The sequence below is a fragment of the Orycteropus afer genome, unplaced genomic scaffold, assembly GCF_000298275.1.
Source record: "Orycteropus afer afer isolate SDZICR_OR568_19922 unplaced genomic scaffold, OryAfe1.0 scaffold00524, whole genome shotgun sequence".
Lineage (NCBI taxonomy): Eukaryota > Metazoa > Chordata > Mammalia > Tubulidentata > Orycteropodidae > Orycteropus > Orycteropus afer.
The window spans coordinates 1,011,444-1,022,058 of record NW_006922111.1 but is presented as its reverse complement, the minus strand read 5'-3'; the positions used below and the strand labels follow the sequence as shown (position 1 = coordinate 1,022,058).

Here is a 10,615-nt window from a genome sequence, read left to right as displayed (position 1 = left end):
AAGTCGTTGGTCTTGCAAAATTCTATCATGTGATCTCCAGCACTATTTCTATCACCAAGGCCAAATTTTCCAACTACCGATGATTCTTCTTTGTTCCCAAATTTTGCATTCCAGTCACCAGTAATAAGCAACACATATTGATTGCATGTTCGGTCAATTTCAGACTGCAGAAGTTGATAAAAATCTTCAATTTCTACGGAAGTAGATTACCCAATCTTCTTCTGAGGAGTGGCCGGTGGGTTTGAACCTCCAGCCTTCTGATTAGCGGTGAAATGCCTTAGGCACTGTGCCACCAGCTGAGCACAAATGGTGTGTGCCCCCAGGGACCTGGTTCTTGCGCTGTGTGGGACGTATGATCCCAAGGGTGGGGGCGTTGATGAGTGAAGCTGGGGTCGCACACTGAGGGTAGAAAGTGAGCCCTCCAGGCAGGGCTGTGGCTTCGCTTGCCGGCTGGACGGGCAAGGGGGCAGGGAGGGGAGGGCCCTGCCCGGCCGCGTCTCACTGCCTGTCCCTTCTCTCTGCCTGCAGAGCACTGTCCTCCGTGGTGGCCCTGGGAGCCAACATCATCTGCAACAAGATCCCTGGCCTGGCCCCGCGGCAACGCGCCATCTGCCAGAGCCGGCCGGACGCCATCATCGTGGTTGGGGAGGGGGCACAGATGGGCATCAGTGAGTGCCAGCACCAGTTCCGTTTCGCCCGCTGGAACTGCTCCGCCCTGGGCGAGAGGACCGTCTTCGGGCAGGAGCTCCGAGTAGGTAAGGGTGCCTCCGGGCCACAGAGCCGATGCTGGCCCCCGAGAGCCAGGCCGGCCGTGCTCCTGCCCTGCACAGCCTCCCCAAGGCTGGCCTCTGCCGCGGTGGTCTTCCTGAGCCTTGATGGGCCTGGAGCAGGAGGCCCCCCTCTGCCAGCCTCTGCACCAGGTCTGAGGCAGGGGCACGGGCGGGAGCTGGGCGGTGTGAGCGGGTGAGTCCGGCAGGCTGGCATGGAGTGATGTGGTGCGGTGCCGTGCTGAAACGCATGCGTGCTTCTGTGACCAGCCATGTGGCCCTGGATGGGTTACCTTACCTCCCTGCCTCTGTATCTATAGCTGGAAAATGGGGTGATAATCGTATTTACAGGCTGGGGTTGTTGTGGGGAGTGGATGAGGCCAGTCCTGGGGCCCAGCAAGTGCTGTGAGGACTCTGGGTGGGAAGGGAGCGCCAGGTGGGGGGAATGTGAGCAGAGTGGACAGGCTGCTATGAAGACATTGGGGAGCACTGAGGACCCCGGTGGGCTGCGGGCAGGTGGATGGGGCATGATTTGGAGTCGGGACTCGGGAAGGGGGCAGCTCAAATCCAGTGAGCAGCAGTGGGGGGCGACGTGGTGCTGTAGAGGCCGTGAAACATGGGGTGGGGGTGGCGGTACTCCTGCCTTCACAGCTTCGTGAAGGAGGGTCCACTGAGCTCGTTTCACAGAGAGGAGGACTGAAGCTCATAGAGAGGCTTCGTGGACTAAGTCAGCCTCTGGAACCTTGTCTGGGTGGGATTCAGCCAGGTGACCGTGGGCACATCTGGGGGTGTCACCCAGGACCTCAGTTTCCTTCTTGGTAATGGGGGCCCAGGAGCCCCTCGGTGGTGCAGATGGAAGTGCTGGACTCCCAGCTGAAGGGTCGGTGCTTCAAACCTTCCCTGAGACACCTCAGAAGTAAAGCCTGTGATCTGCTTCTGCAAAGTCGCAGCCTTGGAAACCCTGTGGGTTTCTGTGCGCGAGGTCACTTGATAGCAATTAACGATAACAAACGTGAACACCGCCGAGCCTTGCCCAGGGCCTGTATGCAGTGGGCGCCCAGGATCTGCACGGGGTCGGTGCCCGGGGCCTGCACGGGGTTGGTGCCCAGGGCCTGTATGGGGGTGATGCCCAGGGCTTGCACAGGGGTGATGCTCAGGGCCTGCACGGGGTCGGTGCCCAGGACCCGCACGGGGTCACTGCCCAGGGCCTGCATGGGGTCAGCGCCCAGGGTCTGCACGGGGTCGGCGGTCAGGGCCTGCACGGGGTCACTGCCCAGGGTCTGCATGGGGTCAGTGACCAGGGTCTGCACGGGGTCGGTGCCCAGGGCCTGCGTGCGGTTGGTGCCCAGTGTGTTGCTGTCAAGTGGTCGAAGACAAGATGTGGTGTGTCCTGTTGTGAGGCTGTTGTGAGGGTCAGACGAGGTGGACCTTGTACATGGCACCAGGCGTGCAGGGGGCCCAGGAGCCCAGGCCCCGGCCCACAGCGCAGCCCATCCTTCTGATTCCTGAGGGCCAAGGGCCTGGGCTGCCGAGCGGAGCCGCAGCTGCCAGGCCCCGGGCCAGAGCCAAGCTCTGCGGGCTTGGAGCTTGGGCGCGGGGCTGGGGGTGGCGCAGGGGAAAGCCCCTAGGGGCCCCTTTGCGGTGAGCAGCCCGTGGGTGGCACCTGGCACAGCCAGGAAGGTGGCACCGCCCCCTCCCTGGGGCCCCGCCACCCAAGTGCAGGGCTCTTCCAAGCCAGCCAGGGAAGGTGGGGCTGCCCTCCCCGATCCCCTCGGAAGGGAGGGTGCCATGGTAGGGTGCCCTCCTGCCAGGTGCCCACTCAGCCACCTGGCTCCTCGCCCTGCGACCTCGGCTCTGAGGCAGCCCTGAGCACCCCAGGCCAGGGAAACTGAGGCGTGGAGAGACTAACGGTTGCCGTGATTCCAGCTTAAAGCTGAGCTGGATTCGGGTCTTGGAGACCCTGCCTGTAACAGTCGGAGTGCCTCTTAGTAAAGTCAGTGGAGGGGCAGGGAGGCGTCCGTGGGGTTGGGGCTGGGCCTTTACTGAGGCCCGGAGGCTGGGTGTGTGGGACACAGTGGCTGCTTTGAGTGCTTCCATGGGGTCAGGCCCCAGCCAGGGACCACCAGGCCCCAGGACCCTCAGGGTCCTCCAGGACTGTCCCAGAGCTCAGACAGGCACTCCTGTGGCCTCCTGGACCACCTTCAGTGAGCCGTCCACCCACCCCTGGGGCCCATACATGGCCCCTCTAGAGGACAGGACTCTGGGGGTACACAGCTTCCCCAGGAGGGGTGGCCCACAGTCAGGGACTGATGAGTGCCGGGGGTCTGTGGGCCACTCATGCCCCAGCGCCGTGGGTCAGGCCGAGCCCGGCCTTGCTGAGCTGGCCTCCCTGTGCTGTCCATGTCCCCCGCTCCCTGTTCTCCTGAGAGCACCAAACCCCCATCTCAGGCTCTGATTCTAGGGCCCCACCCAGGGCGCCTCCACTGTCATGAGTGTGTCGGAATCAGACTTGGTGGCAGAGCTGTGGACACCCACGTCTCCTCACTCTCTCTGCCCAGCCAGCCTTCTGCTCCCACCACTCCTGGCCAGGCCACTGGGGAACCTTCCTTCTCTGTGCCCATGCCTCTCTCAGCTCTGTCCTCTGTCCCCGTCCCCCCACGTCCGCCTGCTGCCCCCCTCTGTCCCTGTCCCCCCATGTCCGCCTGCTGCCCTCCCTTTCTGTCCCCGTCCCCCCACGTCCACCTGCTGCCCCCCTCTGTCCCCGTCCCCCCACGTCTGCCTGCTGCCCTCCCTCTCTGTCCCCGTCCCCCCACGTCCGCCTGCTGCCCCCCGTCCCCGTCCCCCCACATCTGCTTCTTGCTCTACCCCCAAGCATCTCTCAGCTCTGTCCTCTGTCCCCGTCCTCTGTCCTGAACGCACCCACCTTCACCCCCTGCACCGGCTGTGCCTCCTCCTTGCGGGCCCCTGCTTCCTCTCCACGCGTTCTCCTGTCTGTCTCTCTGTCCTGCTGCCAGCAGCCAGCGTTGGCTGCTCACCTGACCATGCCCCCGTGTCCAGCGCTCTTCAAAGTCCTCCCTCCCAGAGCCCTAGGCTTCTGCCCATGGCCACTCCGGCCCCCACTGTATCACGAGCCCCTTGCTTACCTCACCCTGCCACGCTGACCCGGACTGCCAGCACCTCCCCATGGGCAGTTCCTTTGCTTGGAAACGCCATTCCATCTCAGTCCCACCTAGTGAGCCTTCATCCCCCTCCAGACCTCAGCTGACTGTCACCTCCTCCGGGAAGTCCTTCCTAATTTCTCTGTCGAGATAAAGGCAGTTGGTCACAGTGGGCATTCAACAGCTGTGTGGTCGCTTCTTCATATGAGTCTCTCCGATGACTGGGAAGCTCAGGGCCAGGCCCTGAGGAGCACACAGTGAGGCCCAGGACGTCCTGGGTGGGCTCAGGAAGTGGCTGGGGCCAGTGGAATTGAAGGCCTGATCCTCAGGGAATGAGGTGTCCTGGGCCGGGCTTTGAGCGGTTGGTGTGTGTGTGCAGAGCGTGTTCATGTCATCCCCATCACAATCCCCGTGGGGAGGTGGAGAGCAGGCAGGTGCAGGTCCACCCCAGCCACCCCTCCACTCTGTTCCCGTGGCCACTTCAGGGAGTGTCTCTCTGGCCCTCACTGGGCAAGTGTGACTGCCACCTCCACCCCCTGCCAGCCTGAGCTACCATCCCATGTCACTCCCTTCCTCCGAAACCTGCCGTGGCTCCCTATTGCCCCAGGAAAACGTCAGCTCTAAGCCTGCCATCAGAGGCCCCTCTCCCACGCCTCAGCCCTGCTCCCCGCACCCCTTCTCAAGACCATAGCTTCAGCTGCACCTGAAGCCCTCTTTCTCCACCCCTCACTTGACTCCCCGTTTTCTCTGTCTGGGAGGCCCTTCCCCTCTGCTCACTTATTCACGAGTTCCCCATTGTGGGGGCGCCCTTTCCACGCCCCTTTGGCTCTTCACTGCCACAGCCACGTCATTGCCACCCCTGGTACTCAGCACACCTGTCCTGGGTCAGCTTGGCACTGGCGACTGGGCCTCCCTGCACTTTGTCCAAAGCCCGCATCACGGTTGCCCTGCCTGAAACCCACCCTCAGTCCTCACTGCTCCTTCCTGTGGGGCTAGCTCCTGGCTGGGAGGCATGGCCACTGAGTGTCACAGCCAGAGGTGGGACTGAGCACGGAGGCCGGCCACGTCAGAGCGTGCTGGGCGCCCCAGGCCTGGCACGGAGCTGGGCCGTGAGCTGGCAGGCAGCCGGGGTGCTCATGCAGCCACTTGAGTGGTGCCAACTAATGATTGGTCCTGAGAGGGGGCCTGGCCTGGGTGGTGGGACAGGCCCCTGCAGGCTTGGCCTGTGACCTTGGCCTGTGCCTAAGTTTTCAGAACGAATAGAGAACCTTTAAAAGGTGCAAACCAACTTTTTCCAGACTAATGCTGTTGCTTGCCTGGCTCCAGGGATGGGTCTGTCCCTCCTCCACAGTAGCCAGATTTTTCATATGATAAGCCTGGGCTGGCTTTGCCCTTCAGGGGGTGCAGGCCCACGCTAATCAAATCAGGACTGGGTGAGGTCTGCCCTGAGGAGGTGTTGCAGATGTCAAGACTCGAGGAAGTGTCAGAGTGACCCAGGCCAGCCTGGAGGCGAGCGCAGGGAAGGGGGTTCCAAGTGGAAGGAACAGCATGTGCCAAGGCCCAGAGGCCCAGAAGGAGGCTGTGTTTTCCAGAAAGTAGGGCAGCTGAGTCCTGCAGGAGAGGCTGGAGCACTAGGGACAGGGCTGGGGCACTGTGGACCCAAGGGCTCCGGAGGTGCCGAGCTCACAAAGGATCTCCCGCCAGTCCCTGCCCAGAGCCCCCCAGGCCCCATGGGCTCAGGGGCTGTGGCACGCATGCTCCCTGCCCCCAGCCCCACCAGGCTGCATGGACCATTGCATCCTGCCCCACGTGCTGGCCTCAGACATGACTGGGCACAGCTCCGCCCTGGCCCCGGCTCACGTGAGCAGCCCGGCCAGGCGGCGGCTGTCTGCTCTGGGGCAGATTTGCACTGGTGGTGACGTGACGGTGGGCCTTGCCAGGGGAGCCTGAGCCCACCTGCTGCGCACAGTAGGGGCTCAGCAGGCCGTCAGTTCACAGACAACCAGAGGGGCCTGGGGAGTCCCTTGGCGTATCCGGGGGGTGAGGACACGAGGCCATGTAGAAGAGAAGGTGACTTCCAGGACCCTGCTGGGCCTCTCCAAGCTCCACCCCCGGGGGGACGAGGGAGAGAGCTCAGGGACACCCTGTGCGCTGTGATGGCCGCGAGCCCCTGGTGGCAGGAGCACTGGCCAGTGGCGTGCGTGAAGTCTGAGGGTGAAACAGCGGAGTCTGAGGACGAGGCAGTCCCATCGCCCTCATCAGTGCTTTGTACATCGATGTGTTGAAATGGTCAGGTTTTGGCTCCGCCTCCCTTCTGTGGAGCGGCTGGTGGGTTTGAACCGCCACCTTTCTGGTTAGCAGGCAAACGCCTTGGGCCCTGCTCCACCAGAGCACATATTTTGGCTACACCAGATCAATAAAAGCCTGGGTGACCCTGTTCATTCTCACTCTCCTTACTATGGCTACTAGAAAATTGGAGGTCACAGGTGTGGCCCCTGGCATACTTCTGAGGAAGCACTGCTCTGGAAGGGACAGTGACTTGCCCAATGTCACCTGGTGTTGCCCAAGGTCGCCATGGCTGGAGCCAAGCCAGGCTGCTAGCTGTCTCCTCAGGGGATTCCATCCTCCCGCCCGGTGGGGGCAGCCCCAGTGGGTGGGGCCCTCCTGAAGGGCAGTGCAGGGTGTATGCAGGTGGAGTGGCCTAGAGGTGGCTCCCTTCCATCAGCCCCTCCTGGTCATTTGGCCTGCATGCATTGAGCACCCACTGTATGCCAGTCTTGGGTCAGGGTGCTGGGAGTGGCAGGAAGGCCACCCAGCCCTGCCTCTCAATGCCTGACCAGCCCAAGACATGCCCGGGGATGTGGTGGGTGAGGCCAGGCTGAGGGTCGTGCAGGGAGCCATGGCAGGGACCAGGAGGCCTGTGGACCTCAGACCTGAGGGACATGCATCTTTGGCCTCGGGGAGCAGCCATAGACCCCTGGTCAGAACGCACACCCGTCCCAGCCTGAGGAAGAGCAGACATGCCCTGGCCTGGGGTCCAGGCAGCTGGGACTCTAGGGACCAGAGAGAGATGAGTGGACATTTGGGGCCTTGAAGGCCAGAGTCAAAGGAAGTGTTTAGGAGGCAAAGACACTCAGGCCCGTGGTGCAGAGGCCAGGGCTGTCAGGCCCCTGGTCACTCCAGGTGGCCAGGGCTCTGCCCCCTCCACCAGAGGCCCAGCTTACACCTTTGAGGGACAGTTCCCAAGTGACCAAGGAGGTGGCCTTTCCTGCCCATCCCTGCTGACCGGCTGGGGGCCCTGGGCTGGGTGGGTGCCCTGTCCCTACCCTGGAACCTTCCACAGGGCACCTCCAACGCCCAGCTGGAATACATCCAGGATGGGAATTTTCCACCCACCTAGTGGGGCCCTGGCAGACAGGCCAGGCTGTGGTGGGATAGGGACTCTGGGAGGGAAAAGGGTGTGACCATGGGCTAGCCTAGCCTCTGGTGCTGGGGTTAGGCCAAGACTTGGAGTCTTTCCTCAGAATAAGGGCAGCAAAACCGCCTTTCCTCAACACTGAGCTGCCCACCAGAAGGATGGAGACACAGACCATGGCAGTCAGGCCCCCATCCTCAGCCTTTGCCACCATCAGGGACCTTCTCTCTGTCACTTGGCTGGGCCCTTCCATGATGCCCCTCACTCCTGGTTCCATCACGGAGGCTCGAGGGCTGAGTGGCCAGTGAGGGTGGGGACTAAGTCTGATGGTCAACTCCAGGGTCCACTTGCTTAACACTGCACCAAGGGGTCTGAGTGCTGGAAGTGGCTGGAGTCTGAGAAGAGAGACACTGGGCCCACAGGCGGCAGCTGCAGCATTTGCTGAGGGCCCCAGACCAGGGAGGGACTGATGAGGTAACAGGTGGCCCAGGACAGAACTCTAATGAGAGCCCTGTCAGAAGCCGGGCCCTGAGAGGCCACCCCAGCGTCATGGGGGTGCCGAGCAGTGGGTGGGAGCCCACAGAAGCCGGACCCCACTTGGGATCTGACACTCGGGACGCAGCCCTGGCTCCGGCCTAGGCTGCCCCCTGGCGTGTGGCCCTGGCCAGGCCCTGCCTGCCCTGGGCCTTGTGCCCCCCGTGCAGCGGCAGCAGCGAGGGGCTCACCGTGACAGCCGCTGGCCCGCTGGAGCCTGGCTGGCCTGTGGGGGCTGTTGGGCGGCGTGTGAGGCCTCCGCTGGGTCGGAACAAAGGCCCCGGGCGCGCGGGCGTGCTGGCGTGTTCGGACCTGGCATGACTTTTTCCAGGGCTCTGTTTATGACAACGGCAGGGAAGAGCTTAGCATGGAGACATTGACTCAGCCGGGGCCGGGTGGGGGCAGGGCAGGGCCAGAGAGAGGGAAGGACAGAGAGGGACAGAGGGACAGGGAGAGTGGGACAGAGAGGGGCAGAGGGGCAGAGAGGGGCAGACGGACAGAGAGGGACAGAGGGACACACAGAGAGAGGGACAGAGGACAGAGAACCACAGAGAGAGCCATATAGCACGATAGGGACAGACAGAGGGCAGCACACACACATGTACATATACACATATGAACACATGCACACACGTGCATAGATACCCACCCCTGCACACGTGCACACACAAGTCCACACACACACAGATAAGACGTGTGCCCGTACACACAGCACTGAGATCTGTGGCCCGCCCACCTGCCCCAGGCCCGGGGCTGTGGGGCCAGGGCCAGGCCCGCTCTGACACCCATGGTTCAACACCCCACACACGGAGCCCTCCCTTCGCCCAGCCCTGTGCTGCACCCTCCCTACCGTAACTCGCTCAGGCTGTGCACAGCCCTGAGGTCCGGCAGCAGGCCCCCTGCCCGGCTTGTAGGGGGCTCGGCCAGCTGAGGGCTCCAGGCTCCCAGCTCCTCAACAGCACAGACGGGGGTTTGAGCCGAGTCGGGCCCGGCAGGTGTCTCTGGACTCGCCTAATGCCCACCCTTCCCACCTCTCCCCACCCACTCCCCACACCCTACCTGAGCCCATGTCTGTCCTGTTCTGTGCCCTGTGGCTTTGTGGTGGGGGGGCACATAGAGCCCAGACCAGCTAAGGCAGGGAGTTGTACCCTAGCCCCTGTGCCAGGGGACACTAGGAGTTGGCCACAGGCCATAGCGAGAATGAGCAGCCCAAGGCTGAACTAAGCCCAGGCTGGAACCGAGGGGCCACGCAGGGGTATGGACAGCCGCAAGGGGACACGCTAGGCCTGGCCTGGACCCTACACCGAGGGGCCACCTCAGGGCCCCGCCAGACCAAACTAAAAAACCCACTGCCGTCGCGTTGATTCCAACTCACAGTGACCCCTGTTGGGTTTCCGAGGCTGTAAATCTTTACGGAAGCAGATTGCCCCATCTTCCTTCTGTGGAGCGGCTGGTGGGTTTGAACCGCTGACACGGACACAATTGAGCCTGGCAGGTGACATGAGGTGCTGTGGCCTGACCTCCCCTCACTCAGCCTCTCCACCTATAAAGGGAGGGTCTCTGGATGTGACTCAGGGCCCCCACCCTGTCCCTGCCCCAACAGCCCTGCTCTGCTCTGTCTGACAAAATGCTCCCTTTACCCTCACATTACGCAGGGCATCTGAGGCCCCAGGAAGGGAAAGGACTTGGCCAAGCTCATGCAGCGTGAGCTCCAGTTCCATCAGGGTGGCCCCCAGTGTTGAGGAGTCAGCCAAGGCTGGGACGTCTCCCCGGGGGCCCACCTTGGGAGCCCAGCTATTCCTCACCTCCCCCTACTGTCCCTCGGGTCCCTCCAACCGTCCTGGTCAAGGCAGCCCTTTCTGTTTTTCCCCAATCTGACCCTCTCCGCGTCTTCCCTCCTTGGCAAGGTCCCCAGCAGTAGCCCGGGGGCCTTCTAGACCCCTTCTTCTCCAAACCTCCTTGTCAATCCACCTGCAGACCTCACTGGCTCCGCCGTCAGACTGCGTCCCCAATCTGACCACGTCTCACCCCCACCACCTGGCCGGCCCACCATCTTTTCTTACCTGGATCCTTGGAACTGTCCCCCAGCTGGCCTCCTGCTTCCATAGCCTGCTCCCCTCACCTCGCCAGGGGTGGTTTTAAATCTAAGAACACCACCCTCCGGTGGCTCTCCGTCTTCCCAGAAGAAAATCCAAACTCCTCCTCATGGCTCCTGTTGCTGCCCTCAGACCACTGCCCACCTTGTCTCCCTTTGCTCTGCTGGGGCAAACCACACATGCCTAGATCACTCCCAGCTCAGAGCCTTAGCACTGCTGTGCCCTCAGTCTAAACACTGTTCCCTGCACGTTTTTGTGTGTGTGTGTTGGGGGGAGGATGTTCTCCAAACTTTTCTTTCTTTTTTAAAAAGAACATTTTATGTTTGTGGTTGCTGAGAATACACACAGCAGAGCCCGCCGGTCCACCTGTTTCCGCGCGGACAGCTCAGTGACGGTGATGCCGCTCTTCAAGTTGTGTGACCGTCCTCCCCTCCTTCTGTGAGTTGTTCCTCCCTCATTAACATAAACTCTCTGCCCTTCAGGTTCCTGTCTAACCTTCCGAGTTGCTGGGGTCAGCTGGATCCTGGAGGAGAGATCTTAAAGGGCACGGTGCTTAGAGCGTTGTTTACTTGATAAGCTAAACTAGTGTTTGGTTTTAAGAAGACTTCAGGGCAGATTGTTGGTTTACGGCTTGAGGATGCTCTC

The 10,615-nt window shown here is 62.1% G+C and overlaps 1 protein-coding gene across 1 annotated transcript in view; it reads left to right on the top strand.

Annotated features, from left to right (window-relative positions):
* The window catches only part of WNT7B (Wnt family member 7B), a 63,384-nt gene that overhangs the window by 35,497 nt on the left and 17,272 nt on the right, over positions 1-10,615 (top strand). The window contains exon 2 of the mRNA XM_007955639.2: positions 529-755. Coding sequence (XP_007953830.2) covers positions 529-755 — 227 coding nt within the window. The remainder of the gene's footprint in view (positions 1-528; positions 756-10,615) is intronic.